The following is a 26981-nucleotide window of genomic DNA, read 5'->3' as shown; positions in this document are numbered from 1 at the left end:
GCGTCCTCCCAGGCCGCGGTCACGCGACCCGGCTCTGCGCGAACCGCGGTCACGTGGCCAACGCCGCGCCGTCGCGCTTCCGGCCCCGTCGCGGTCACGTGGCGTCGCGCGCAGGACGGCGGGCGTGGCGCCGTTGCCAGGCGGCCGTTGCTAAGCGCGCGCTGCGTGCCCAGCGTGGAGCGCGCGGTGGCCGAGGCGGCAAGTGCGAGCGGCTACGCCATGGCGAAAGGTACCCGCGCGCTGTGGGCCGGAGCCGGGGGGCCGGGGATAGGGTGTCGGTGCGGAAGGGGGCGGGAAAGGGGCCCCGGGGGGCGAGGGCCGGGGTCGGGGGCGGGGCGGCGGCGCGGCGGAGGCCGGGGGTCCGCGTCGGGGGGACGGGGCTCGGGGCGGGAGGTAGTCCGCGCTGCGGAGGCCGTGGTCGGTGGGAGGACGCGGGATGGCGCGCAGTATCGCTGTAGCCGCGCGGAGAGGGGGCGGGTGGAGCCCAGGCCCAGGCTTTGGCCCCTCCCTAGAAGATGTGGAGGCTGGCCACGCGACGCCCCTTCTCGCCGGCGGGGGCCTGGCATCTGGGGACGCGCCTTCCCGCTCGCCGGGGTCCTCACACCTTCCTGGCTCCCTAGTGTGGCAGCACCCGTTCCTCAACGTCTTCAGACACTTCCAGGTGGGCGAGTGGAAGCGCTCCACTAAGGAAGGCGATGTGGCTCCAGTGACCGTAAGTGGGCGGGGGGGGGGGGGGGGGACCCGGCAGCCGCCCTCGGGACCCCGTCTAAGCCCTACCGAGAAACCTGTTAGAACCACCCAAGGGTCCCGCCGGTGGTGCCCTTCCTGGCGTCCCTGGGTGGACCGAGCTGCCTCCCCTTTCTCTGTTTTCAGGATAAGACTCTGAAGTGCACCGTATACCGCATCCGGGGTCCTGTCTCTGCGGGCAGTTACATCCAGCTGCCCAGAACCAGCACCCAGTCTCTGGGGCTGACAGGCCGGTTCCTGTACGTGCTCTTCAAGCCCCTGCCAGCCAAGCACTTCATCATCCACCTGGATGTGGCCACGGAGGTGCCGAGCTTGGGGAAGTGGGGTTGGCGGGGGTGGGGGTGCAGGCTTGCAGCACCTCTCGCAGCCCCTCTCGTCTCCTCACGGTCGTGCTGTGCCCTGCAGGACAGCCAGGTCATCCGTGTGTCCTTCTCCAACCTCTTCAAGGAGTTCAAGTCTACGGCCACGTGGCTGCAGTTTCCCTTCATCTGTGAGGCTGGGTTTTCTTTAAAAGGTGATGCCGAAATGGGGCGTGAGTGGAAGCGGTAGCCCTGGAGCGGTGGCCTGAGAGCAGAGAGGGAGGCGGGGGGCATGCCATGGTTGGGGCTGGCCAAGTACAGAGTGCCGTGGGCTGGCTGGTGAGACTGTGGGCGCTGATCTCGGCTCACGCTCTTCAGAGCCAGGCGGTGTCGCTCCCTCTGGTCCCCGGTGGACATGCCTACAGCTGGACTTGCGGGACGTCCTGCTCCTGTACCTGAACCGACGCTACAGCCACCTCAAGAGTGTCAGGCTGTGTGCTAGTCTGCTGGTGAAGAGCCTCTACACCAGTGACTTGTGCTTTGAGCCTGGTGAGTGCCGCGCTGATGCCCCCGCCCGTCCCACTCTTGTTCTCAGCAGGAGGGGCTGACAGCCGGGCTCACAACAGAAACACATATGCTGTGTCATCTTGGAGCACCTCCAGCAACCGAGGCACCTGTTGGGGGCAGGGGGTGGTTGTGGCTGGGCTGGTGGCATCTGGTGTCGAGACTCGCCTGGGCTGGAAGAGGGAGCGGGGTGGGCCTCCTTCCATGGACCGGCTCTGTCCTCTGTAGCTGTCAGTATTGCTGAGGCGCGGCGGGCGAAGCTGTCTGTCGTACCTGTACCGCGAGAAATGGCATTCCCAGTGCCAAAGGGGGAGAGCTGGTATGACCACTATGTCCACATCCGGTGAGCGGCTCTGCCCATCCTGCGGGAGGCTGGCAAAGGGACGGCGGGCTGATCGCTGGACGCTGACTTTCCTTCTACCCTGTCGAGGTTTCCCAGAGACAGCTTCAGTGCGTCCTCCAAGCTGGTTCAGGAGAGCTCTTCGCCTCCTGTGGCAGGTGGGCCTGTGAGATCAGCAGGGACTGGGCTCCGGCCTGCAGGCGCGTGGAGTTTCACGGAAGGGGGTGTTGATACTGGGGGTGGGGAACCTGGCAGGGGGGTACCCACAGGGCCCAGGGCTCGCCTCGAGGTTGTCCTGAGATGCCGGCTCCGTGTGGGAGGTGTAGGTGCTTGGTGTTCTCAGCCTTTCCAGGTAGGAGGGTGTTGGGGGGCCCGGGGTAGAAAAGTGGCCTGCGGCTGTGGCTTGGCAGGAGTGGGTGAAGCCCTGGGACCATGCTGTCCCCAGGCCTTTGTGCCCTCTGCTGAGCGGCTCCTGTGGCCTCTGGCTGTATTCCAGACTTCCTGGGGCGCGCGCCGAAGGTTCTCTCTCACCCAGTGGCTTTCAGCAATCCCCTCCAGGACCGCGTGCTCTCTGTGGTGCAGGTGTTTGGCCCCGTAGCCGTGAGTGCTCCTGTGTTCTTGGGGGCGGGGCTGGAGGGTGGCAGCCTCGGGGTGCTGACAGGCCCTTGTGTCCCTGCTGTCTTGTCAGGCTCCCTCAGAGCCCAGGCCCCTTCCAGAGGTCAGCGTGTTCTGTGAGCGCTCAGAGCTCCCCAGTGTGAATGGCCCCAGTGACCGTATCCAAGAGCCCTCAGCCGGGCCGGAGGTCACTGGCAAGCATGCAGCTGGCAGGGGTGTTCACGTGCCCACTCCTGAGCGAACTGTGGTGCCCGTGGCCCCGGAGGGTGTGGCCGTGCACGAGGTCAGTGCCTACTCTGGGGAAGGTGAGGGGTAAGCTGTATCGCCATCGTGGGTGAGGCCTAGATGAGGTATGGGGAAGGTCTGCTGGGTCTCTGAAACCTGTCGTTATCCAGCCTTTCCACGGAAAGCAGCATAGGCAGGAGGTGGCTTTAGACGAGAGTCTCTTCCCACAAAGGGTCCGGAGGCACTAGGTGATCCGTGGATGCCTTGGGCTGCAGGCAGGGGCTGGAGCTGGGCTCCCCAAAGGGTCTGGCACTGAGGCCAGGTCCTGTCTTCCTGCCCCGGTGCAGCTGGCAGAAGCCCCTGGGACTACGTTGCTTCTCGGGAGGGAGGAGCCAGCATGGGCTGGTGCGGCCCCAGTGGGCAGGAGCCTCACCTCCTGGGGTCTCAGTGTGAGTTTGCCTGTTTCAGAGCCTTCTCCCGGATCCCGTCCTGCGGCTCAAGGGAGTCATCGGCTTTGGGGGCCACACCACCAAATGGGTGAGGGGTCCCGTGCTCTTGCTGGGTTGCATGAGTATCAGTCACACAGAGGGGGCAGTGGGAAAAGCCTGTGTCTCATCAGCGTGGTTACATGGACGTCTAAGCGTCCTCAGGGTAGTCTCTCCCCCCACTCCGCGGATTCCTGGCCTTGCCAGTGTCTGTGCACGGCACTGCGTTCCCTTGGCGGAAGCATGGGCACCCCATCCCGGTGTCCGTTCCTTCTGTCCGGAGCGCAGGCCGCGTGACCACGGGCCTAGGTGCAAGAGCGTCCCTAGCCCTGAGAGTTCGCACGTGTCCTGTGAGGCTCTGATGCTTGTCTGGTGTGCAGGGCTGGTGTGGACACCGGTTTTGGGTCTGTGGCCCTGTGCTTGCCAGGTCCTTTTAGACGCAGTCTGAGTGTCTGTGGGTCCTGGTGTTTCTCTACCTCGACTCGAGTTTCTAATACTGGAGATAGGGTTTGGGGACATCCTGCTTGAGTGTATGCTCCTGACACGTGGGGGTTGTGCTGGGATTGGGGTGGGCGGAGGCTGAGCAGCCTCGGACGTTCGGGTCTGGCCCTTGTGCACAGGCTCTGTGGACCAAGGACGGCGCTGCTGTGGTGTATCCCTGCCACGCGGCCATCGTCGTCCTGCACCTTGACACCCGGAAGCAGCGCTGCTTCCTTGGCCACACGGACAAGGTGGGCGCCCCCCGCCTAACCCAGGGGAGGTTCATGCCTGCGGGCCCAGTGCCGTCCCCTCAACGTGCTGCCTCCTCCAGGTTTCTGCCCTGGCTCTGGATGGGAGCGGCTTGTTGCTGGCCTCGGCCCAGGCCCGGCCCCCCAGCATGCTGCGCCTCTGGGACTTCCAGACCGGGGAGTGCCTGTCTCTGTTCCAGAGCCCAGCCCATGCCCTCTGTTCCCTCAGGTGGGCGTGGGGCCTTGGTGAGGGGTGGGGGGCCAGCCCCAGCCACGCTCACTGCTTCCTTTCCATCCGCAGCTTCTCTGACGGTGGGGCGCTGCTCTGCGGCGTTGGCAGGGACCGCCACGGGAGGACGGTAACAGGCCCGGGTTGGGGGCTGGGGTGGCCGTGTCAGGCTGCAGGCAGAGTCCAGGCACTTAGGAAGCAGAGCTCCCCTGCCAAGCCCCTGCCCCTTGTGCCCCATGTGCTGTCCTGTGCTCTCAGGCCCACGCTCAGAGTCAGTGCTGTGCCCGCTCTCTCCACGGGCCGCATTTGGCATGTCCGCCTTCCTGAGGTCAGGTGTGTCGGAGTGTCCCGTGTTTCAGCACAGGTCTGTCTCTGCTTGGAGCTCAGGATTTTCTCTGTTCCCATAGATGTGCCCAGCCCGAGTGGAGAAGTCCAGGGGGACACTTACGATTCTGGCCACCGAGCACTCTTGTGTGGGAAAGGAGAGCTGAGGCTTGGGGGAGGCCGAGCAGGGTGGGGGTGGGCTGCAGGCGCTCAGTCTGGGCCTCTTGCAGGTGGTGCTGGCCTGGGGCACAGCCCAGGTGGGACGAGGCGGTGAGGCAGTCCTTCTGGCAAAGGCGTACACCGGGGTTGACATCCAGGCATTTGAGGTGGCCTCTTTTGACGAAAGCAGGTGATGGTGCTGTCCCTGTGCTGCAGGAAGGAGACCTTGGTGGCCCGTGGGCCCAGATGGGGGCGGAGCCTGCTGCTCCCTGGGTTGGGGACCCCTTGTAGCATCACGTCTGTGCCTCATAGGATGGCATCGTGCGGGCAGGGCAGCGTGCGGCTGTGGCGGCTGCGAGGTGGGGAGCTACGTTCCTGCCCTGTGGACTTGGGGGAGCACCGCGTGCTGGAGTTGACTGGTCTGGCCTTTGGACAGGCCCAGGATGGTCATATGCTGTGAGTCCTGCCCTCACTCCCGTGGCTGGCTGGGTTCCCTTCGCACTTGTCTGTTCAGCCCTTACCTGTCACCTCCCGGAGCAGCTATGTGTGCAGTCGTAGCGGCCACATCTTGGAGATCGATCCCCGGCGCATGGCTGTGCGGCACGCACGCCGGCTCCTGCCCGCACGGCCCCCTGATGGCCCCGCCTCACAGAAGCAGGCGTTCAGCTCGGGTAGGTGGATTTTCTGCAACATGGGCGGGGGGAACTGCGCTGATGCTGTGGTCTGACCCTGCCCATTCCCTAGGCCCTGGCATTTCCATCAGCAGCCTCAGCGTTTCCCAGGCCAGATGCGCCGTGGGCTCTGAGGACGGTTACCTGCGCCTCTGGCCGCTGGACTTCTCCTCTGTGCTTCTGGAGGCAGGTGGGATCGTGAAGCCGTCTCGGCGTCAGAGCTACCGTGGGAGGGCCGTGTCCCTGGGTCATCCCCTGGCTAGACTTCAGCCCAGGGTTCCAGGGGGTCAAGTCTTGAGGCCAGGAGTGGTGGTCATCGGGGAGCCTGCCTGTTCCTGGCCCACAGACAGGTGGGTTTGCCTCTGTGGTAGCAGGGGCCCGGGAGCTCACTGAGCCACACTGTGTGCAGAGCACGAGGGCCCAGTCACTTCAGTGTGCATCAGCCCCGATGGTCAGCGTGTGCTGTCCGCCACGTCCTCCGGCCTCCTGGGCTTCCTGGATGTCCCATCCCAGGAGTACAGCGTGCTGGTTCGCTCCCACACCGCTCCGGTGCTGGCCCTGGCCACCGAGGGCAGCCGCGGCCAGCTGGCCACAGTGTCCCAGGACCACACTGTCCGCGTCTGGGACCTGGTGACCTTGCAGCAGGTGGGGTGCGGTCAGAAGGGTGCCATCACAGAGGGAGGGCCCGAGGGCCAGTGGGCGGGGTGAGGCAGGCGTGGGGCCTTGGGGGCCTGTGGGGCCACCTGGAGAGATGGGCTCTCAGGCTCTTGAAGCCCATGTAGCCCCGTCCCTACCCGGCCTCATGGACCCCGCCCTTCAGCTTTATGACTTGCGGTCCCCTGAGGAGGCCCCGTGTACCGTCACCTTTCACCCCACGCGGCCAGCCTTGTTCTGCGGCTTCAGCAGTGGGGCCGTCCGCTCCTTCAGCCTGGAGGCTGCTGAGGTGCTGGTGGAGCACAGGTGGGTGCCCGTTGGCTCCGGCCCCACAGATCCCCGAGGTGGAAGCTGAGGTGGCACGTGGGCAGCGGGGCCGGGCAAGGAAGGGCCATGCACAGAAGCTCCAGCCCTCTGCCGCCCCTGGGGCGCCGAGTCAGGAGCAGCTGGGAGAGGTGTGGGTGGTGCGGCTCAGGGCCAGGGCAGCGGCTGTCCCTGTGTGGCGTAGGTGTCACCGAGGACCCGTCACTGGCCTGGCCACCAGCCCCGACGGCAGCCTCCTGTTCAGCTCTTGCTCCTCGGGCACCTTGGCCCAGTACCAGTGCGTCAGCGCCCCATGCCGTGTCTTGCGTGTGGCAGGTGAGGCCCCCACGCTGCCCCTTCCAGCCTCCTGACCATGTCCTTGTCCTGTCCGCGTGGGGCGGGGCTGGCCCACTGCCCGCAGCTCCCAGGTTAACGTGGTTTTAGAACTTAGTGCTCCCCAGCATGAAAGGTCATTGAGGGTCTGTGCCAACCCTGCCGCGGGAGGAGGCGAATGGCCTGACTACTGGGTGGAGGTCGGGTCAGCCGAGCATGTGTGTTCCCTTTTGTGGCCACTTGGTAGTGGCTACTTGGGCCAGTGGTGGTCCCTTTGGCAGGTGGCCGTGGTCCAGGAGGAACCCCAGCTGGTCCAGTGGTAGCTTGTGCCCACTGGTGTCCATTCCACAGTTGGGAGTAGGTCTGGGTTCCCCCCAGTTGACTCTGTGCCCCCACACTGCTGGCAGCTAACGTGGTGTGCCGGGATGCCCACCCGACCCCCAATGCCCTGGCGGTTAGTGGGGATGGCCGCCTGCTGGCCTTCGTGGGCCCTTCCAAGTACGTGGTGACCGTCATGAACGCAGCCTGCCTAGAGGAGGTGAGCAAGCTGGAGTCTTCTGTGTGTCCATGCTGGCCTGGCCAGCACACTCTGCATGTGTCCCCAGTCGGGGACACGTGGCTCTTCTGGTTCCTTCAGGCTGGAGGGTGGTAGGGAGGGACAGGGCTTCTCCTTGGGCCTGGGTAGAGTGTGAGGGAGTCGAGGGGGCAGGTGGGAGGTCACGCTGACCCCGAGAGGGTCTGATCCTTGCTGCCTGGACTCAGAATGTGTAAGCCGCAGGTGGGCAGGAGTGCTGAGCAGGTGCCTGAGGCAACTCCTTTTCTGTGCTTGGGCTCTGGGGGTGCGTGCTCCACCTGGAGGCTGGGCCAGCGGCAACTAGCTGCCCTCCCCCAGCTGCTGCGAATCGATGTCAGCGCCCTGGACCCGGCCAGCAGCTGCCTAGACTCAGCTGTGGCCATCTGCTTTGACCCTGGACCTCTTGGCCACCTGCTGCTGTCCACATCCTCTCACACAGTCACGGTGCTGGATACTGCGTCAGGCCGTGTGGTCCGGGAGGTGAGCCCGGGGCTGTGGTCAGTGTGTAATCTCTTCTCTCCACCCCCCAGCTCTAGTGCCTGCAAGGGCTATAAGGAGGGTGGCCCTGGGCCACCTGCTGTTCCTTGGAAGTGGCAGTTCTCGCGGAGGGAGACTTCCTTTTGGGGGGTCTGTGATTTCTGGTCTCTCCTCACCGACCAGAGTGCTTCTTGCAGCTGCCAGGCGTCCACGCTGTGGCCTGCCCCTCCCTGGCGCTCAGCAGGGATGCCCGCTTCTTGCTGATGGCTGCCGACCGGGCCATCAAGGTGTGGGACTACGTGACGAAGTCCTGCCCCAGCTGCCAGGTGGGGTCCACAGGCAGGTGCCCGGTAGGTGGGTAGGAGGGAGGGCAGACAAGACACCCCCTGCTCCCCAGTGCCTGCTGGGGCCTGCAGCCCCCGAGAGTTGCCTCCTCCTGTCCCTATCTGGTGGCTCAGGACTGCAGCCGGGCCTGCAGGATACATCGCCTTCCTGCAGTGGGACGCGGTACTTCCACCCGGTGCCAGGGGACCGTGGCGCCGTAGCTGTGCCTCCAGGTCTCTTTGTGTGACTACCATTGCCCCCAGGTATATATTGGCCACTCAGAGCCCGTACATGCCGTGGGCTTCAGCCCTGACCAGCAGCAGCTTCTCAGCGTGGGGGATGCCATCTTCCTCTGGGACATTCTGGGTCCCCCAGAGAGGTCACCCCCAGGAAGGCAAGTGTCTGCCCTCGAGCTGCGTGTGCTGGCCTTCTGCTACCCTCTTCCTACCCGGTCTCTCGTTGCCTCTGCAGTGCTGGAGACTCGCCTGCGGCCGCCCCGACCTACAAAACTAGTGAGTGGCCCCACCACAGGGGCAGGCTTTGTGGTCATCTCTGGGGCCAGCTCTGCCATCTCTGTGGGTGGCGTAGGGCCCCTTCCTTTCCTGGGGTTCCTAGTGCAGAACTGGGGGTGTGTGGCCCAGGCTGGCTTCTTTTGTGTCCAGGCCTGGATGCAAGGCAGCTGGAGGACACGGTGTGTGGGGCCAACGGGCTCCCCCGGCAGCAGGTGCCTGAGCCATCCCCAGCATCCCCGCTCCAGCCAGGCGTCTGTGTGGGGTCCCTCAAGGGTGACAACGGTAGGGCAGAGAGCCCCGGAGAGAGTGTCGAGCGCATCTCTGCTCCAGGTCGGGGAGGGGTGGGGCGACAGCAGAGTCCTGCCCCTTCCTCTCACGGCTCCCTTCCGCCTTCTCCCCAGGCGCCTTCTCCTTGTCGGATGAAGAAGGAGTCTCTGAAGAGAGCCACAGCCCCGCGCGACTCTGTCAGGCCTCATGCCTGCCCATGCTGGTGAAAGAAGCCAGCAGGGCTGGAGATGGGGTCTGGGGGTCTCCAGGGGGCCCCTGGGGCCTCAGCATGGGTCCCCACCCCCATAGCTGGTCCAGTAAGCAGAAGAGGGGCGGCAGGACGGGGTGGGGATACTCGTGATGGACCGCGGTCTTGCGTGGGCTCCCGGTGGCCTGAGGGAGGCCCAGCTGCCGGACGGGCCGAGGTTTACTCTGTGAGACAAGCTGTGTTCCCTGCAGGGCAAGTAGGCTCGTCTGAGGCCCCAGCTGGGCCGGGCTAGCAGTGGGGTGTGGCCTGCCTGACCCCCCACGTCTGCTGTGGGTTAGACATGTGTCCTGCCCAGCGGTGCCTGGTGACTGTGTGCAGGGAGGGGGTCTCTGAGGGGTTGTGGGTGCTTTGATGTTTCGAGGCCTCTTCCTTCCCCGGTCAGGTGCTCACAGTGTCAGCAAAGCTCAGGTCCACCCCTCTGCTCGCCCAGACTGCTACAGGCACTTCCTGGCACGCTATAAGACCCCCCTGCTGGCCAAGGTCAGTTCGGGTGGGGGGTGTCATTGCAGGCCCTTTCACAAGCAGACGCCTTACGGGCCCAGAGGTGGGGGTGGCATGGCCTGGTAGTTTCCTGGAGTGTCCTTTTTCCCCGGGAAACTCGGTTTCTTCGGGTCTCCCTGGGGTGGCCTCCAAAGCTCATAGCTTTGGTGACAGAGCTTTGATGTAGATCTTAGTGACAGGTTCCCTGCAGGTGACTTCTCTACCCTGTGCCCGCACTCTGGCTTGGCTGGCCAGGGCTCTGGCTGTCCTGAAGACGCCCATAGTGGCCCCGGGTGGTGTCCTGATGAGCCCTCCCTTTCGGCCCTGGCTCCTTCCCATTTCCTCATCCTGTGCCTGTGCCCTCCCCAAGGTCTGCCTTGGGCCTTGCTGCCCTGCCCAGCCTCCCTAGATGCCAGGTGCCTCCCACTTGCGCTCTGCCGGCTTCTCGTGTGGGTTCTGGGACCTGTGTTCCTGCCATTTGTCTCCATCTTGGAGCCTGCACCTCCCAAGGCTCCATCCCAAGCTCCAGCTTGATCGGGGAGAGGTCAAACTGGGGATGGGGGGGCGGGTAGCTGGGCACCGTGCTGGCACCCTAGCGTCCTGTCCGTGTCTTTGCAGAGTGCCTCTGTGTCCAACACTGGCGTGGAGCGTCTGCTGCTGAAGGTCGTCGTGGGCTACAACGGGAACGGCCGCGCCAACGTGGTCTGGAAGCCAGATACAGGTGGGGCCGCTGCACACCCTGGCTCCCAGCCCAGCCGCGGCAGGGAGGGCCCAGCTCTGTCGGCCCTGGGACGGGCCCCGGGACAGGCCCCGGGGAGAGCCCGTGAGCACTTGCTATAACAGGCTGTTCGGGTGCCCGAGCTGGAATGCCTTTTCCTGGTAGCCTCTTGTGTTCCGGCCCCTGAGTGGCTTTCCTGGCGTGAGCCCCCGTGGCTGTGGAAGCAAGCAGGGATGGTGCAGCCCGGGCCCCAGCGGACTGGCTCAGGGGTGCCCTCCCTGCCCACAGGCTTCTTTGCCTATACATGCGGCTGCCTGGTGGTGGTGGAGGACCTGCATTCTGGCGCCCAGCGACACTGGCTCGGCCACCCCGAGGAGATCTCCACCCTGGCCCTCAGCCACGGTGCTCAGGTACCAGCCCTGTATCCTGTCTTCTCCACCCAGGGCTGGGCCTTGAGAACCACAGCCGGCTCTCTCCTCCAGAGCGGGACGAGGGATGCTGTTCCAGCCTTCCCTCCAGCCAGAACCGCAGTGGGACTGTGGGCCACTCCGTTCTAGTTGACTGCCTGCTCTCCTGCCCGCCAGGTCCTGGCCTCAGCCTCGGGCAGCTGCGGCACTGCCTCCCGCTGCCACATCTGCATCTGGGACGTGCCTGGGGGCTCCTGCCGGCACTTCCTCTCTTACCACAGGACCGCTGTGCAGGCTCTGGCGTTTTCGCCAGACGATGAGCTCCTTGTCACACTGGGTCAGTTGGGGTATTGGGAGGACAGTGGCCTCTGGACTTTGCTGCCTGTCCTGGGACTCCTGGGCAGCTGATGCCGCTACCATGTGTCTTCCCCAGGGGACTATGGCGACCGCACTCTGGCCCTGTGGAGCACGGCCACTTATGAGCTCCTGTCTTCCACCCGCCTCCTGGAGCCAGTGCACGGTGTGGCCTTTAATCCCTGGGATGCCAGTGAGCTGGTCTGTGTGGGCCAAGGTGCCGTTAGTCTGTGGCTCCTACAGCGGCGTGGGACTGATGTCAGCCTCCAGGTGCCAGGGTTCAGAGGCTGTTCCAGACGATGGGGTCGGGCTGGGTCCCAGGACACTACTGACCCCTGCTGCTCTCATGTCCCTTCAGGGACACCGAGTGCCCATCCCCAAGGAGGTGAGGGCGGGTGAGCTGACTTCGCTCTGCTATGGGCCCGTACCTCTGCTGTACTGCGGCTCCAACGCTGGCCAGGTCTGTGTCTGGGACACAAGTGCCGGCCGCTGCTTCCTGGCCTGGGAAGCCGACGACGGTGAGATCGGTGGGTGCCCAACAGCGTCCCCACGGCCCCTCCCTAGGAGACATCAACTGGAGCTCTGGGCGCCTGGGGCAGGGCTCATGCCGCCTCCTGCCTCCCAGGAGTGCTGCTGTGTTCGGGTGCACGGCTGGTCAGTGGCAGCAACACCAGGCGGCTGCGCCTCTGGGCGGTGGGGGCCGTGGCGGAGCTGCAGTGCGAGGGCTCGCGAGCCAGGTGAGCTGCCGGCAGGCTGCGGGGCTGGGGAGGGGGAGGCCAGTGTCTTGCAGCCCGAAGATCAGGGCACATCCCCAGAGCCCCAGGTACCTGGGCTATGGCTCCCGCCGCCCCTTCAACCCCCTGCCCCCACCCTCCACCCCAGGTCTAGCTCTGTGTTCATGGAGCGTGAGCTGACCTTGGACGGGGCTGTCGTGAGTGCGGTCTTCCACGACAGCATGGACATGGGCGTGGTGGGCACCACGGCAGGCACGCTCTGGTACGTTAGCTGGGCCGAGGGCACCAGCACCCGCCTCATCAGCGGCCACAGGAGCAAGGTGAGGGCATTTCCACCCTGGACAGAGGCAAGGCAGTAAGCCACACGGGCTCTGCTCTGCTCCTCCCTTCCCTGGTTTGCTCCAAGGCCAAGACCAGCAGTCCGGTGGGTTTGTGTAAGTGGCCCAGGCAGTCTCCAGGTGAGGAGAGCCTGGAACTTTGTGCTAACCCTGTCCGCACGGGCCTTGCATGCGTCCCCACCCGGGCCTTTTGGCCTTCTCTGTCCTTCTTAGTTTGTCCTTTTTTCCTCATAATCTATTTGTTGAAAAAATGAGCTGCTTTGTCCTGGAACCTCCCACCAGTTCAGCTGGACCTGCCTTATGTTCCTGGGGTCCGAGAGCGCTGGAGGCCAGGCCAGGGTCTTGTCCAGGGCTGCTTGCTGTTGGCACTGTGCTCGTAAAATGGCCCCTGCTCAGCAGGGCCTGCTGGGTGACCAGGAGAGACGGCCTCGCAAGCTTGGTTTTTTCCAGGTGGCACCGAGGCGGGAGTGCAGGGTGGGTGAGTTTCTCCCTCCTGGGCCGGGTCTCCTGAGTGCAGGCTTGGTTCCTCGGCCGCCGGTGGGGGTCTGCGAGTTCGTGAGGCTCTGTGCACACTGCTAGGTGGGAATGTGGGTCCAGCTTCCTCGCGGTCACTGCTTCTCGTGATGCCCTTCAAGCCCCGTCTTTGGTCAGGGGCAGGTTCTTCGAGTTGGTTCCCAAATCCTTTTCCTTTTTCTAAATCTCGTTTTAATCTTCGTTTGTTCTGACATAATGGTTGTCATCAGAGGAACTTGGATGGGGGAGTGTTGTGTGCTGCTTGTGGATTTTTGGTGGCAGCTCTGTGTTCGGGTACGAAGTACACACCGTAGCCCTTATCCACTGGGGATCTGTGGTTTTGTTATCTTCAGAGAATTGCACGACCCTCACCACAATCCCATTTTGGGGCATTTCCCCTCCCTAAAAGGAAGCCCCTTACCCTTTAAACCACCCGCCCGCCCCAATTCCCCTGCCCAGCCCTTGGTACTCCCTGGCCGACTCTGTTGCTGTGGATTTAGCTGTTTTAGGCGTTCCTGTCCGTCTGCCCTCTCTCAGCGAGCACGGGGCCCTCCAGGTTGTCTGTAGCACAGCTTGTGTCAGTGCCAGACATGGCTCCGTATCTGTTCACCTGCTGGCACACGGGCCCTTGGGTCCTACAGCCTTGACCGGAGCTGGTGGTCACTGGTGACGTCCCTCTCGTGTGGAAGGACAAGGTGTCCCAGGGTCCCCTCTGCGGCTCCTTGCAGAACCGGACTCGGCTGTTCCTTCTCAGAGTCTGGGGGCCCCTCCTGAGGGAAATGGACGTAGGGGTCGTGGTCCAAGTGCCAGAGGGGCCTGCCGCTGCTCAGCTGGACAGCTTGGTTCCTTTTTTTTTTTTCTTTTTTTTTAAGATTTTATTTATTTGACAGACAGAGATCACAAGTAGGCAGAAAGGCGGGGTGGGGGGGTGGAAGCAGGCTCCCTGCTGAGCAGAGAGCCCAATGTGGGGCTCGATCCCAGGACCCTGGGATAATGATCTGAGCTGAAGACAGAGGTTTTAACCCACTGAGCCATCCAGGCACCCCCAATTACTTTTTTCCACATGACGTATTAGGAGCTCGCATTTATCCTTGAAATTCACGTCCGAGTCTAGAGCATGCTCTTGTCCTTTGTGGGCACGTGGCTTTTGTGTCTACTGTTTCCTGTGCTCCTGCCTGGGCTGTCTTCCTCCACCTTCTGTGTGCAGCTCCCGGGGACATGTCCTCACCCATCGTCATATCACCACTTTTTAGGGCCAACCAGAACGGTTCCTTCTGTGCTGTCTTAGCAAGTGAGCCATCAGGTTCCGTCCCACCCAGGTCTCATGTGGGGATACTTGGGACAGAGGCCAGGACGGGTTCTTGATGCCACGTGGAGGTGGTTGGGGCCAGGCAGGCTTGTGCGGGAGATGGTGCTCTCTTCAGAAAGACCACCTGGGGCATCCGGCAGGCTGGGTCCGATGAGTGTGCGAGTCTTGATCTTGTGGCTATGAGTTTGAGCCCCATGTCGGGAATAGAGTTAGGTTAAAAAATAGAATCTTTTAAAAAACCAAAAACACCTGGGGCTGCCGTGTCTCTCTTGTGCCTGAGGGCCCCGCAGCCTCAGTGCGGCCGGCTGGCTGGCTCCTTGCAGGTGAATGAGGTGGTCTTCAGTCCCAGCGCGTCCCACTGGGCCACGTGCAGTGATGACGGGAGTGTGAGGGTGTGGTCCCTGGCCAGCATGGAGCTCCTGATCCAGTTCCAGGTGCTGAACCAGGTACCGGGGGCCCTGAGGGCCGAACCAGACCCCCCTCCTAGCCCTGCCTGGTCTCTATATCCTCCCTCGGTGTCTATCCCAGCCTTGGGGCTGGGCCCGTGTTCCCCACGCCCAAGGGAGTGCCCGTGTCTTCCTCCTGTGGGCCCCCAGAGTTGCCTCTGTCTGGCTTGGAGCCCCCCCTCCTGCAGACGCCCAGAGCAGCAGCAGGTGGCGGCTGGCTACAGTGACGGCACCCTGCGTGTCTTCAGCGTCACCCGCATTGCCATGGAGCTCAAGATGCACCCCCACCGGGCTGCGCTGACGGCCCTGGCCTACTCCGCCGATGGTGAGCAGTGGGGCCCATGGGGCTTCCGTGTGCTCACCCATCTGGGCCGGGGGCCAGGGGCTTGCAGAGTAACGTTGTGGCCCTGTCTGGCCCAGGTCAGACCATCCTCTCTGGAGACAAGGATGGGCTTGTGGCTGTGAGCCGCCCCTGCACAGGGATGACGTTCCACGTCCTGAGTGACCACCAGGGCGCTCTCATCTCCACCATCCAGAGCACGAGCAAAGAGGTGAAGTAGCCTCATGAGCGGGCAGGGCCTGGCCTGGGGGATGTTGGCAGGGGAGGGAGATTGGGTAGGGCAGGGTGGGAGGCACCCACCAGCCCTTCCCCAACCCCAGTATGGAGACTTCGGGTCAGAGGGGGCCGACCTGTGGCTGGCTGCCAGCTCAGACCAGCGCATCAGCATCTGGGCCGCCGACTGGCCGCGGGGCTGCTGCGAGCTCGTGGACTGGCTCAGCTCCCCATCGCCCACGCTCACAGAGGTAAGGGTCCTGGGGGCACAGGGGTGGGGGGTGGTGCCCGCCCATCTGACCAGTGTGTGTGCTCCTCCCCAGGCTCCCAGCCATCCCCCGCCCTGTCTCGTGGCCTTCTGCCCCTGGGACAGGGCGCTGCTGGTGTGCGCGGGCCTCAGCATGCATCCAGAGCTAGTCTTCTACAACCTTCACCAGAAGCAGGCACGTGTACCCCCCACCCCTGTGTGGTGCTGGGAGCCCGAGGGCCCCAGGGCTGGGGAGGGGAGAATCACATTCACTGTCCACAGGTGGTAGAGAGGATCCCGCTGCCATTCTTTGCCGTGTCCCTGAGCCTGTCCCCCGGGGCCCATCTCGTGGCAGTTGGCTTTGCCGGTGAGTCCTGGTGCAGTGGGACTGAGGGGAGCCGAGAGGCTTGCCCGTGCCCCACCTGAGACTGTTCTCACCTCAGTGCCCCAAGTTCCTCATCCCTGCAGTGGGGCGAGGACACACGCCCAGGTGCACTGTAGGGTCAGGAGATAAGGGGTGTGAGGTGCTGACTGTGGGACCCAGACCCAGGGCCTCAGCAGAGGGACTCACTGGCCTAGCTTGGGGCTTTGGAAGCCGATGGGCTCTTCATTAGGTTTGGTGTCCCTGGTCCCAGCTTCAGCAGTCCCTGGGGTGTGGAGGACACAGGGCTTTGAGCACATTTTCTTCCAGAGGCCCCGGCACTGGGACAGGGCGGGGACCCTGGGCCCCAGGAACTACACAGTCACGGGGTGTGGTGGGTGCAGCCCTCTGCCTGCCCAGCCCCAGCCCCATGCCGTTTGCCCCCAGAGCGAGTGCTGAGGCTGGTGGACTGTCAGTCGGGGGCCGCACGGGACTTGGCCGGCCATGACGACGTGGTGCAGCTGTGCAGGTTTGCCCCGTCCGCCCAGCTGCTCTTCTCAGTGGCCCACGGTGACATCTTGGTGTGGGAAGTCATGGGCCACCGGGCCTCCGAGCGGGTCTTGAGCTCAGGGCCTCCACCTGACTGAGAAGCAGGGATGTCTGAGGGCCTCCTGCTGAGCCAAGAAGGCCTGGGTCTGTCCACGCCAGAGGGCCTGGGATTGTCGGTCATCGAGACCTTGAACTTATGGAAGGTGCTTGCTGGGCTCTTCACCTGCGGGCTCTCTTAGGTCTCTACCTTGTAAACTTTAAATAAACGTGGGTGTTGCATTCTGGCGTATGGTCAGCTGGTCACTCCAGGCTTGAACGTGGCCTCCACCAAAGGCTCCAACCTCCTGCTCCCAGTGCAGGAGGGGGCGGGGCGGACCTGCAATACCCAGTGTGTCCGCGCGGTGGCGCTGTCGCACGACTGGGACGCTCTGGCCCGCTCTGTTCGTTCGTGCGGTTCGGCGGGCGGGGGGCCGGAAGTGCGGGCGGGGGCCGGAAGTGCGGGCGGGCGGGGGATCGCTGGTTGGGGTCGGGACTGGGGTCGGGACTGGGGCTGGGGTCGGGGCCGGGGCCGGGCTCGTGCAGCCGCCATGAAGCGGGACGTGCGCATCTTGCTTCTGGGCGAGGGTAGGCGCCGGGCTGGGGAGCCGGGCGGGGGTCTCGGGGCCGGGGCGGGGGCGCGGCGACCGTGGCCGGTGCGCTGACCGCGCCGCCCCGCGCAGCCCAGGTGGGAAAGACGTCGCTGATCCTGTCGCTCGTGGGCGAGGAGTTCCCCGCGGAGGTGAGAGGCACGCGCGGCCGCAGCCCCCGGTGCGGGTCCCGGGCCTCGGGCCGCCCTCACGCCGCATCCCCTGCAGGTCCCTCCCCGCGCCGAGGAGATCACCATCCCCGCAGACGTCACCCCGGAGAGGGTGCCCACGCACATCGTGGACTACTCAGGTGGAGCCGGACGGCCGCGCTGTGCCCTGGGGGCGGGTGGGGGCGGTCTTCCGGCCGGCTCCCGGCGGGCTCTGCAGCCCCGGTGTCTCCTTCCCTCCCCGCAGAAGCCGAGCAGACGCCGGAGGAGCTCCGGGACGAGATTCACAAGGTGCGCTGTGTCCCTGAGGGCTGCGCCCCCGCTGCTGCCTGCGGGGATTAGGCGGAGGAGCTCAGGGGCCCGAGGCCTCGCTAATCCTACCACTTGTCGGGTTCCCTGGGCTCTCCCTGCTGGTCGCTGGAGAGGAGAGGGACCGTGCTACTACTGCATGGCTGGCCAGCCCGCTGGCTCTGGGGAGAGGTGACCCCTTACCCAGGCCTGTGCACTGACTGCCTGTGCCACCATCCTGTAGCCCAGGGCACTGCTCTGAGCTGCTGAACTACAGTGGGTGCCCTGAGCCAGGCTCCAGGTCACCCCTACCCACCTGTTACCAGGAGCACCTGCGTCCCGGGGCATCACTGGGCTAGGGTGAAGGCCTCGGCTACCCAGGAGCAGCCGCCTTGTTAGTCCTCCCTTGAGTCTTTGTCACTTTGTGCCTGCAATGACCCAGGAATGCAGGGCTGCTGCCCGGTGCCCAGTTTCAAGGCTGGAGGCCTGAGCCTTGCGAAAGACCCGGCAGATCTGGCGGCTCCCGAGGAGGGGGCGGGAGGACTTGTCAGGAGGAGCAGCTGACAGTGTCTGGGGGTCCCTGGCTATGGCCGGGTGCTGAGGGGGGTGGTTCCAAGGCCTCTGGCCCCAGCAGGCGGCGTGGAGCCGGAAGTCTGTGCTCACGCCGTGCATCACCCCTTTCCCACAGGCAGATGTGGTGTGTATGGTGTACGACGTGTCTGAGGAGGCCACCATTGAGAAGGTGAGGGTGGGAGCTCCTGCGCGGCATGTCCTTGCCGCTGGCACCCAGCCCCGTGTTCTCTGAATAAACTACAGATGGACACAGCTGACCCAGGCCTTGGGCTCTGGGAGCATGTGGGCGGGAGCTCCTGCGGCCCTGCCTTTTCACAGAGCATGTGGGTGGTTAGCAGGACTGTGGCGGGGGCTGCCTCGGGCTGCTGATTCCAGGTTCCTTGGGGGTGTTTGGGGACTGTTAGGATCAAGTGAGGTCCACCTGCCGACTGTTCTCTCCAAGTGGTCACGTTCCCGGTGTCCAGAACTTTGTTCCTCAGCGGGTCTTGATCTCCCCCAGTCCAGGCAGGAGTTCCAGACCAGGGCCTGCCTGTGCTCACGGCTAGGTCTTTCTTCTCAGATACGAACCAAGTGGATCCCACTGGTGAATGGGGAGACCAATAAAGGTTCCAGGTAACGGGCAGGGCCCAGGTGGGTGCGAGCCACTGGTTCCCCCATCCGCGGTGACCGCTGGCCTCTCCCTGCAGAGTCCCCATCATCCTGGCAGGCAACAAGTCAGACCTGCGGCCGGGGGGCTCGATGGGGGCTGTGCTGCCCGTCATGAACCAGTTCCCTGAGATTGAGACATGTGTGCAGGTGAGCGGGCGGCTAGGGCGCGTGCCCGGGTGCTGCCGGCCTCTGGACACCCCAGGCCTCCTGGGAGACAGCCTGTGCCTGCCTCTTGTCGGGGGGCCCTTCGCGTTTGGTGGTATTGGTCACGTCTCTGCATCTGTCCCCGTGGCCCCCAGTGCTCTGCCAAGAACCTGAGGAACGTCTCGGAGCTGTTCTACTACGCGCAGAAAGCCGTGCTGCACCCCACAGCCCCGCTCTACGACCCGGAGGCCAAGCAGGTGGGCAGCAGGCTCTGGGGAGGTGGCCAGGCCGGCAGGAACGGTGGTGCAGGACACGTGCTGAGCCAGCTGTCTCTGCAGCTGAGGCCCGCATGTGTCCGAGCCCTCACGCGTATCTTCAGACTCTCGGACCAGGATTTGGACCAGGCGCTCAGTGATGAGGAGCTCAACGCCTTCCAGGTGCGACCCCCCTCTCTGCTGGTGCTGCCCATCCCTGGAGGGCACAGGCAAGCACTCACTGGGAAAACTGGCTAGCTGATGGCGACTTCCCTCGGGGGCAGAAATCCTGCTTTGGGCACCCGCTGGCCCCTCAGGCCTTGGAGGATGTGAAGACAGTGGTGTGCAAGAACGTGGCCGGAGGCGTGCGGGATGACCGGCTGACCCTGGACGGTGAGTCTGGACGCCCTGCCATGCCCTGGGAGCAGCAGGGGCCTGCCGGTGCTCAGCGCTACCTGCCGTCTGTCTCTTTCGGAACAGGCTTTCTGTTCTTGAACACGCTCTTCATCCAGCGGGGCCGTCACGAGACCACGTGGACCATCCTACGGCGCTTTGGCTATGGGGACACGCTGGTGCTGACCCCGGACTACCTTGTCCCGCCGTGAGTGGGGGCGGGGCTCCCTGACTGTGGGGAGTTAGGATGGGACAAAGCGGAGGGCCCCTGCCCCGACAGCATCCGGCTGCCTTCCTGCTGCGGTGTTTGGCTGAAGGCTGGTGCGTGGGGAGCATGGTGGGCAAGGGGCTCCCCCGGGACCCGGGTACCGGACTGCCCCGCCTCCCCGCAGGCTCCACGTGCCTCCCGGCTGCAGCACCGAGCTCAACCACTTTGGGTACCAGTTCGTGCAGAGGGTGTTTGAGAAGCATGATCGGGTAAGGGTGTCGTGAGTTCTGCCCTGCACCGCCGTGATCCCGCCCGCCTTCTGGCCCGTGTCACCGCAGCCCCTTTGCCTGCAGGACCGCGATGGCTGCCTCTCGCCTGCAGAGCTGGACAGCTTCTTTAGCGTGTTCCCCGCTACCCCGTGGGGCCCCCAGCTGCCTCTCGAGGTCTGCACCGAGGCTGGCCGGCTGTCTTTGCATGGGTACCTCTGCCAGTGGACGTGAGTTCAGCCCTCGCCCATGGGAACACTGCCCATGCTGGCTGCTCGGCTTTGACCCTGCGCTGCCCGCCCCTCCTGCCCTCAGCCTGGTGACCTATGTGGACGTCCGGCGTTGCCTCGAGCACCTTGGCTACTTGGGCTACCCCACGCTCTGCGAGCAGGACTCACAGGCCCACGCCATCTCAGGTGGGTGCCCGCCCTCCCCCCCACCCCCCGAGCCCAGCGCCCCCTCCTGGCACCCCCCCTCTGTCACACTGCCCCTGATTGTCCATCCGCAGTCACTCGTGAGAAGAGGCTGGACCAGGAGAAGGGGCAGACGCAAAGGAACGTTCTCTTGTGCAAGGTGGTGGGGGCCCGCGGAGTGGGCAAGTCCGCATTCCTGCAGGCCTTTCTCGGCCGCAGCCTGGGGGTGAGCATCTGCAGGTGGCAGGCGGGGGCTCTGGGCAGCGTCTGGGCCAGCGAGCTTCAGTCGTCTCCCTTCTTCACGGCAGGACACCAGGGAGCCCGTGGAGGGACGAGCTGTCTATGCCATCAACACGGTGCAGGTCAACGGGCAGGAGAAGTACCTGATAGTGAGTACTGGAGTCCCTGGGACAGACCCTGGGTCCACGCTGGGCTGTGCTGTGTCACCATGGCCCACGGGGCTGGCCCTGCACCCCTCCCTGAACCCAGGCTCTGTCTAGCTGTGTGAGGTGAGTGCGGACAGCCTGCTGGCCACTGCGCCCGATGCCACCTGTGACGTGGCCTGCTTAGTGTTCGACGGCAGCGACCCTGGGTCCTTTGCACCATGCGCCAGTGTCTACAAGGCAAGTTCCCCCTGGCAGGTCCCTCTGGGGCAGTCCCCATGCCTCGGCCGCCCGGGGACGGTCCCCTCACGCAGCCTCTCTTTCTGCAGCGCCACTACATGGACGGGCAGACCCCTTGCCTCTTTGTCTCCTCTAAGGCCGACCTGCCCGAAGGCATCTCTCCGCCCGGCCTGTCACCCACAGAGTTCTGCCGCAGACACCGGCTGCCCACCCCGGCCCCGTTCTCGTGTGTGGGTCCAGCTAAGCCCAGCACTGCTGTGTTCACCCGGCTCGCCGCCATGGCCGCTTTCCCGTGTGTACCTGCACGCGGCCCCGGGGTGGGAGGCTGGGCGCCGTCCCGGGGAACCAGTGGTCCCTGTGGCCCGGAAGGCAGGGCCGCTATAGCGTCGAGGCCAGAGTCACTTGGGTGCAGGGTGGGCCCTGTGCCCACGCGGACAGAGAGCAGCCCCAGGAGGCGGGGCGGGGGCTCTGACAGCGGGCATCTGGGCAGCACCCCTGGGGCGCCGCCAGCCAGCCTCTTTCTTACAGACACCTGGTCCACGGGGAGCTGCACACCACCTCCTTCTGGCTGCGGGTGACACTGGGGGCCATTGGGGCTGCTGTCACTGCTGTCCTCAGCTTCTCACTCTACAGGGCCCTGGTGAAGAGCCGGTGAGGCCACCAGGATACTGGTGTGGGGGCCACCTGCTCGCGGGGTCTTCCTTCTGTGTCAGCTGGGCTTCTGGGACACTGTCCACTGGCCTTCCTGAACCCCAAGGACAGGGCCTCCCAAGTCCTGGCAGCCTGTGTTCCTACCCAGCTGCAGATACCAGGCACCACCCGGTTGGGGTATCACATGTTGGAGGGACTGGGCATCCTGGGTGAGGAAGCAGGAACCCCAGACCCACGTGTTCTCCGGGTGGCGTGAAGGGGGTCAGAACACTCAACTCTGGGCCAAAGGTAGGGGCGGGGGAACCACGTGGTTGAGCATCTCAGGGCCTCCCTCACTCCTCCCGGAAGACATGAAGCGGGGTCTCCTGATTAAACTTCACTTATATCTTTTGCACCTGGGATCCTGATTTCTGAAGGCGACTTTTCTTGAATCTACAACACGTCATTTGTCTCAGCGTGAGCTGAAAACCTCACTCCTGAGCCACACACCCTTCTCCAGGCCTGGGTCTCCATTCTGAGGTCTCCCTCAGGGCCCAGCTGTGGTCTGGGAGCCTCTGCATCCATCCAGGCCTGAGCTGGCCTCGGGGTTCTGAGAAGTGAGACCTTCCTGATGGCTGCTCCCACCCCCCGCGAGCTCAGCAGTCTGGCTGGGGTGTGCCCATATACCCTGCTTCTGGTGTGCAGGGTTGGACTGGCCTGGGAAATTACCATTTTTCTTCACACCCTGGCCAGATGCCTTAGCCCCCCTCCTTGGGTGGGGGACAGCCAGAGAGCCCCACCCTGCAGGGCGGGTAAGTGAGAACCTTTGTTGGGCTGAGGAGAGGGCCCAGTGTGGGGCTGGGTCATCTACTTGGTTTGTGGAGCAGAGAGCCTGTGGTGTGGCTGGTCAAGCCCTCCTTCCTGGCATAGGGCCCTCTGCAAGGGAGCCTCCCCCAGGCCCCAAGGTGCTGCTGTGGGAGGTGATGCTCCCCAGAGATGCTGCAGCCTAACACAGGTCTGGCTTGACCCTAAAGTCGTTCTTCCACTGGACTCCCAGCCCTGCTGGCTTTCGTCCCATGGGCGTGGTTCTCACCTGCCTTTGGGTGGGGCTGGCTGCCAGGAGTGTAGACTGTGGCATCAGGATTGTGAGTGGCCCGTGAGGGGTAGCTCTGACGGCACGTCCCTGTGGTCTTTGTTGCTTCCTTCTATGGAGAACTCTCCTTGCCCTCCCCAGGAAGTAGGGACACTTTCCTAGCCCAGCTGCAGCCCCGCACTGACGTCGGTGGGTCTGCCTGGGCTACCTGTGAATTTGTGGAGCCAGAGGTCCCCCTGTCCACCACTGAGCCACAGGAGTGGTCAGGGGTCTCTGGTCCCAGGTGGGTGCGGTGGGTTGGTGTCCGTGGACCAAGTGGAGACAGCTGCGCCAAGCCTCCCCCACCTGCCCCCACTAGTCGCCCTTTTGCAGGCGGTGGGGCTCGCGGTGGGGCTGCAGTGCGTGCCTGGCAGGGTTCCCTGGCCTGAGAAAGGCGTCCCGGGCAGCCAGGAAGGGGCTTCAGCGCTGAAGTCCCTAGCAGAGGGGCGCGCGAGGGAGGCATCTGGGTGCTGTCCCGTGACTCAGTTTCCCGGCCGCTCTGCCCGTTTCGTGAGCAGCCCCGGCACGGAACGGGAAGGCAGTGAGCGGGGGGGCAAGACCCGAGCTCTGCTCGGGGCCACTCCTTCTCGAGGCGCGTCCGCAAGCGGGGCGCGCGCGTGTCCTGGCCGCGCGTGGCGGGGCGGGCGACGGCAGCGCGCGCGCGGGGGCGGGCGGCTCTGGCTCCGTGACGCGGTGCGGGGCGGAGCGGGCGGGCCGGGGCGGAGCGGAGTCGTCCGCAGAGCAGCCCCTTCCGGCCGCGGCCGCCGACCCCGGCCCCCGGCCCCGCCTGGCTCTATGGACAGGAGCTCGCTGCTGCAGCTTATCCAGGAGCAGGTGCGTGGGGTGGGTGGGGGGCGCCGGCACCGCCCCCGCCGCAGCCCTCCCGCCGCTGGGCTGGGCCGAGGCGACAGAGCTCCCAAAGAGCCGCGGTCCACTCCCCGCTCCGCGCCTACTCTCTGGCCCCCTCTCCTGCGACCTTGGCCCCCTGCCTGACACCCCAGAAGAGGGTGAGCCAGATCAGGGGTTCTGGGGAGGTATAGGAGGGAGGGAGATCGTTCTCAGACCTTGGCCCTACCTTTCTAGGAGGATGGGCAGGGCAGAAATGAGGTGGGGAGGTCCCTGATTGCTGGAGGAGCTGGAGGCCTGGGACCCAGGCACTGGTCCCTTGGTGGCTCTTGGGACTGTGGCGGTGCAGAGGTCTGGCCCGGGGGTGCTTGGAGCCTGCCTCTCACAGCTGGCCTGGCCCAGCCCTGTAGCCTGGGAGGCCTGACCTACCCTCAAGCCTTGGCCAATGGCCCCCCCACCCCAGCAGCTGGACCCTGAGCACACAGGTTTCATCGGTGCGGACACCTTCACCGGCCTGGTGCACAGCCATGAGCTGCCCCTGGACCCGGCCAAGCTGGACATGCTGGTGGCCTTGGCCCAGAGCAACGAACGGGGCCAAGTCTGCTACCAGGAGCTGGTGGACCTGGTCAGTGCCATAACGGGTGGATAGCAGGGGCACGGGCCTAGGCCTTGGCAGGCACGGTGCCTGGTCCAAGTGGGGTGGGCAGGCAGCCCCCACTCCCTGTCCTTCCCACCAGGGAGGGGTGTGGACTTGGGGCAGGGACTCCGACTGGACCAGGAGCTGGGCTGGCCAAGGGGCAGGGTGGCTCTGGGGTGGCAGGGAGTATGGTGGCCCACGCTTAGGGCCACCCCCCTCCAGATTAGCAGTAAGCGCTCAAGCAGCTTTAAGCGGGCGATCGCCAACGGACAGAGGGCACTGCCGCGGGACGGGCTGCTGGAGGAGCCAGGCCTGGGTGTCTACAAGCGGTTTGTGCGCTACGTGGCCTACGAGATCCTGCCCCGAGAGGTGGACCGCCACTGGTACTTCTATCGGCACCGCAGCTGCCCACCCCCTGTGTTCATGGCCTCAGTCACCCTTGCCCAGGTGTGCCCACCTGCCTGCCGCCCAGCGGCCGCCCACAGGCCTGGCCCCGCCTGGCCCTAACCCTCCCTCCCCAGATCATCGTGTTCCTGTGCTATGGGGCCCGCCTCAACAAGTGGGTGCTGCAGACCTACCACCCCGAGTACATGAAGAGCCCCCTCGTGTACCACCCTGGCCACCGCGCTCGAGCCTGGCGCTTCCTCACCTACATGTTCATGCACGTCGGGTGAGTGGGGGCCCACCTCTGGCATCCGTCCCATCAGGCTGGCAGCCTGACCGCTGACCTCCCGTCTGTTTGCACCCACATGGCCAGCCTGGAGCAACTAGGGTTCAACGCGCTCCTGCAGCTCATGATCGGGGTGCCCCTGGAGATGGTGCACGGTTTGCTCCGCATCAGCCTGCTCTATCTGGCCGGCGTGCTGGCAGGTGAGGCAGGCACGGGCCCCCCCGCCGTCTTCCTGGTGAGCCTCACCCTCATGGCTCTCCCTTTGCTCACACAGGCTCCCTGACTGTCTCCATTACGGACATGCGGGCCCCTGTGGTGGGGGGCTCTGGTGGGGTCTACGCCCTGTGCTCGGCACACCTGGCCAACGTCGTCATGGTAACGGGGCAGACTGCGGGGCGGGTGTGGGGAGGGGCCCGCAAGGCCTGCCTCACAGCCTCTGTCTCACGCCCCATCAGAACTGGGCTGGGATGAGGTGTCCCTACAAGCTGCTGAGGATGGTGCTGGCCTTGGTGTGCAGTAAGTAGGGGTCAGGGGGCTGGGGGGCCTCAGCCTACGGCCAGGGCACCCCCCACCTGCCGCCTTTCTCTGCAGTGAGTTCCGAGGTGGGCCGGGCCGTGTGGCTCCGCTTTTCCCCACCACTGCCTGCCTCAGGCCCCCAGCCCAGCTTCATGGCACACCTGGCAGGTGCGGTGGTAGGGGTCAGCATGGGTCTGACCATCCTGCGCAGCTATGAGGAACGCCTGCGGGACCAGTGCGGCTGGTGGGTGGTACTGCTGGCCTATGGCACGTTCCTGCTCTTTGCCATCTTCTGGAACGTCTTCGCCTATGACCTGCTGGGCGCCCACATCCCTCCACCACCCTGATGGGCTCCCCAGGGCTGCACAGGCCAGGGCACAGGCGTATGTGGGCTGGCCATCAGGCGAGCCTGCATGTCTCCCTCTGTGAATGTACATCTTGAGACTGCTTCTCCTCTGTGGGGGCAGGTGTCCCCAGTAGCCCACTAAGTTCAGGCCAAGCCTTACACCAGCCCTGGCCACCCCCTCCCAGGCCTGGGGAGGTAGGACTGCCTGGCCAGGCAGTGGAGGTCCCCAGGTGTGGCCCCAATGGAGACCCTGCCCCAGCCTCTCCCCCACGATTTGCGGTCTGAGCCTTTTTGGAGAATGAATAAATATTTTACACAGCAGCAGGCGGCTGTACCAGGGCTCTGGGGGCTGGCCTGGCCTCCCTCCCACTCACTGAGCAGTGTAAGGGCCCTTCCCTCCATGTGGACAACCCGATCTTTCCCCTTGCTTGTGTGCACTGGTGTGAGGGAAGGGTGTGTGTGTGTGAGAGAGAGACAGATGGGTGTGGGAAGGAGCTGTGGTCCTCATGGTCAGGTGTGAGCTCTAGCATTTGTTAAGGTCCTGCAGCAGCTAGCCTCCTGCTTGGACAGCCTGCCCTCCAGGAAAACCTGTGGCCTGAGGTTGCGGGCAGGTCAGCAGACCCTGGGTCACAGCCATGTTCAGGCAGCCTGCGCTCTGCACATCTCGGCTGGCGTGGTGTCCTCAGGCATGGCTAGCCTGGGGCTCAGGTCCAGCAGCAGGTTGGGGCACAGCTTCTCCCCCACAGTCCATGTCAGTACTGCTGCCTTGACATGGTGAGGGAGTCCACGGCCCTGAGGGACTGACTGCCTAGGGAGGGCCTAGAGGCCCAGAGACACTGTCCACTCGATCCTCCCGTACAGCTCTGCACACTGCACCCCTGCCTGCCCATGGCCCCTCACCTCTGCTGAGGGCTGCAGCGGGGAGCACTGGAGGGTGAATTGGGCCACTGTGCGGCGGGACACGAAGGCGCCGCTTCCACAGCCCCTGCAGCCGGACTCATGCCCCACCAGGGCTGGACCAGCTTGACGCAGGGCAGCCCTTCCCAGGGACCCGCAGTGTCATGGACATGGCCATGGGCCCATTTTTCAGGCAAGGACAAGAACCGGCCGGCTGGGCCGCGACCCTGCGGGACACCCTGCTCTCCCGGCCGATCCGGGCCCCGGGTGGGTTGGGGGGGTCACGGGCGGTGGACTTCGCCAAGCGTTCTCGCCCCACCAGGAAGCTCCGCCCGCGCCGCCAGGCCCCGCCCGCTCGTGGGAAGCCCTCACCGCCGGTTTCCACGCCCGCGGCCGCTCCGGCTCGTTTCGTGTCACGTGCTTCCCCGCTCGGCCCTCGGTGGCCAGGGGTACTCCTCTCGGTGCCTGGGGAAGGGCGATGACGGCGACTCGGGCAACGGGGCTCGTCCGCCCTACCGACCGCCCCTCCCTCCTTCGCCCTACCATCGGTAGGGGATTTCCAGCCGCCCCTGGCGGTCCGCGCGCGCCCACGGCACC

The 26981-nt window shown here is 64.9% G+C and overlaps 3 protein-coding genes across 8 annotated transcripts; all 3 read left to right on the top strand.

Moving 5' to 3' along the window:
• Positions 1–114: 114 nt before the first annotated feature.
• WDR90 (WD repeat domain 90) lies at positions 115–16205 on the top strand (the record flags this gene model as incomplete). The annotated part of the gene is made up of 41 exons (XM_082713985.1): positions 115–229; positions 621–712; positions 874–1050; positions 1153–1261; positions 1425–1595; positions 1839–1953; positions 2041–2108; positions 2447–2532; positions 2639–2848; positions 3259–3327; positions 3896–4006; positions 4087–4232; positions 4305–4362; positions 4787–4905; positions 5028–5171; positions 5256–5386; positions 5460–5576; positions 5796–6031; positions 6207–6346; positions 6549–6679; positions 7084–7214; positions 7569–7730; positions 7925–8053; positions 8315–8445; positions 8523–8563; positions 8714–8845; positions 8965–9147; positions 9481–9578; positions 10197–10299; positions 10585–10706; positions 10881–11040; positions 11137–11327; positions 11416–11584; positions 11683–11794; positions 11940–12111; positions 14275–14722; positions 14818–14948; positions 15058–15201; positions 15274–15393; positions 15480–15564; positions 16006–16205. The coding sequence occupies exons 1-41, from the start codon at positions 220–222 to the stop codon at positions 16203–16205; spliced, it is 5604 nt and encodes a 1867-aa protein (XP_082570111.1). The 5' UTR covers positions 115–219.
• On the top strand, positions 16206–21755 carry RHOT2 (ras homolog family member T2). Of its 3 annotated transcripts, none has more exons than XM_082713677.1 (19): positions 16206–16310; positions 16827–16885; positions 16962–17043; positions 17148–17191; positions 17877–17930; positions 18321–18373; positions 18448–18556; positions 18709–18810; positions 18892–18990; positions 19092–19200; positions 19288–19408; positions 19593–19677; positions 19762–19904; positions 19990–20090; positions 20183–20313; positions 20396–20476; positions 20588–20710; positions 20800–21002; positions 21239–21755. In XM_082713677.1, exons 1-19 carry the CDS (start codon positions 16304–16306, stop codon positions 21363–21365), a joined length of 1833 nt encoding a protein of 610 aa, XP_082569803.1. In that variant the 5' UTR covers positions 16206–16303; the 3' UTR covers positions 21366–21755. The 3 variants fall into 3 exon arrangements, with proteins under 3 accessions (XP_082569803.1, XP_082569802.1, XP_082569804.1); XM_082713676.1 differs by lacking the exon at positions 16206–16310 and adding an exon at positions 16519–16731; XM_082713678.1 differs by lacking the exon at positions 16206–16310 and adding an exon at positions 16525–16731 and having other exon boundaries at positions 16832–16885.
• A 1414-nt stretch (positions 21756–23169) lies between these two features.
• On the top strand, positions 23170–25808 carry RHBDL1 (rhomboid like 1). 4 transcript variants are annotated; one of them, XM_082713720.1, is made up of 8 exons: positions 23170–23306; positions 23782–23943; positions 24178–24402; positions 24477–24625; positions 24713–24825; positions 24900–25000; positions 25081–25141; positions 25310–25808. In XM_082713720.1, exons 1-8 carry the CDS (start codon positions 23268–23270, stop codon positions 25486–25488), a joined length of 1029 nt encoding a protein of 342 aa, XP_082569846.1. In that variant the 5' UTR covers positions 23170–23267; the 3' UTR covers positions 25489–25808. The 4 variants fall into 4 exon arrangements, with proteins under 4 accessions (XP_082569846.1, XP_082569844.1, XP_082569847.1 ...); XM_082713718.1 differs by having other exon boundaries at positions 25217–25808; XM_082713721.1 differs by having other exon boundaries at positions 23174–23306; positions 23785–23943.
• The last annotated feature ends 1173 nt before the right edge of the window (positions 25809–26981 follow it).

Source organism: Mustela nivalis, assembly GCF_964662115.1.
Source record: "Mustela nivalis genome assembly, chromosome: 19".
Lineage (NCBI taxonomy): Eukaryota > Metazoa > Chordata > Mammalia > Carnivora > Mustelidae > Mustela > Mustela nivalis.
The sequence above is the reverse complement of the archived record's forward strand: the minus strand, read 5'-3'. Positions and strand labels throughout refer to the sequence as shown.

What these genes read in the sequence shown, in the direction of transcription:
- RHOT2 (XM_082713676.1), top strand. Translation starts at nt 16,695, where the DNA reads ATGAAGCGGGACGTGCGCATCTTGCTTCTGGGCGAGG. An exon ending in GCGAGGAGTTCCCCGCGGAG is followed by an intron (nt 16,886 to 16,961) that starts GTGAGAGGCACG and finishes CATCCCCTGCAG; the next exon opens with GTCCCTCCCCGCGCCGAGGA. An exon ending in TCCGGGACGAGATTCACAAG is followed by an intron (nt 17,192 to 17,876) that starts GTGCGCTGTGTC and finishes CCTTTCCCACAG; the next exon opens with GCAGATGTGGTGTGTATGGT.
- RHBDL1 (XM_082713718.1), top strand. Translation starts at nt 23,268, where the DNA reads ATGGACAGGAGCTCGCTGCTGCAGCTTATCCAGGAGCAG. An exon ending in CCTCAGTCACCCTTGCCCAG is followed by an intron (nt 24,403 to 24,476) that starts GTGTGCCCACCT and finishes CTCCCTCCCCAG; the next exon opens with ATCATCGTGTTCCTGTGCTA. An exon ending in ACCTGGCCAACGTCGTCATG is followed by an intron (nt 25,001 to 25,080) that starts GTAACGGGGCAG and finishes ACGCCCCATCAG; the next exon opens with AACTGGGCTGGGATGAGGTG.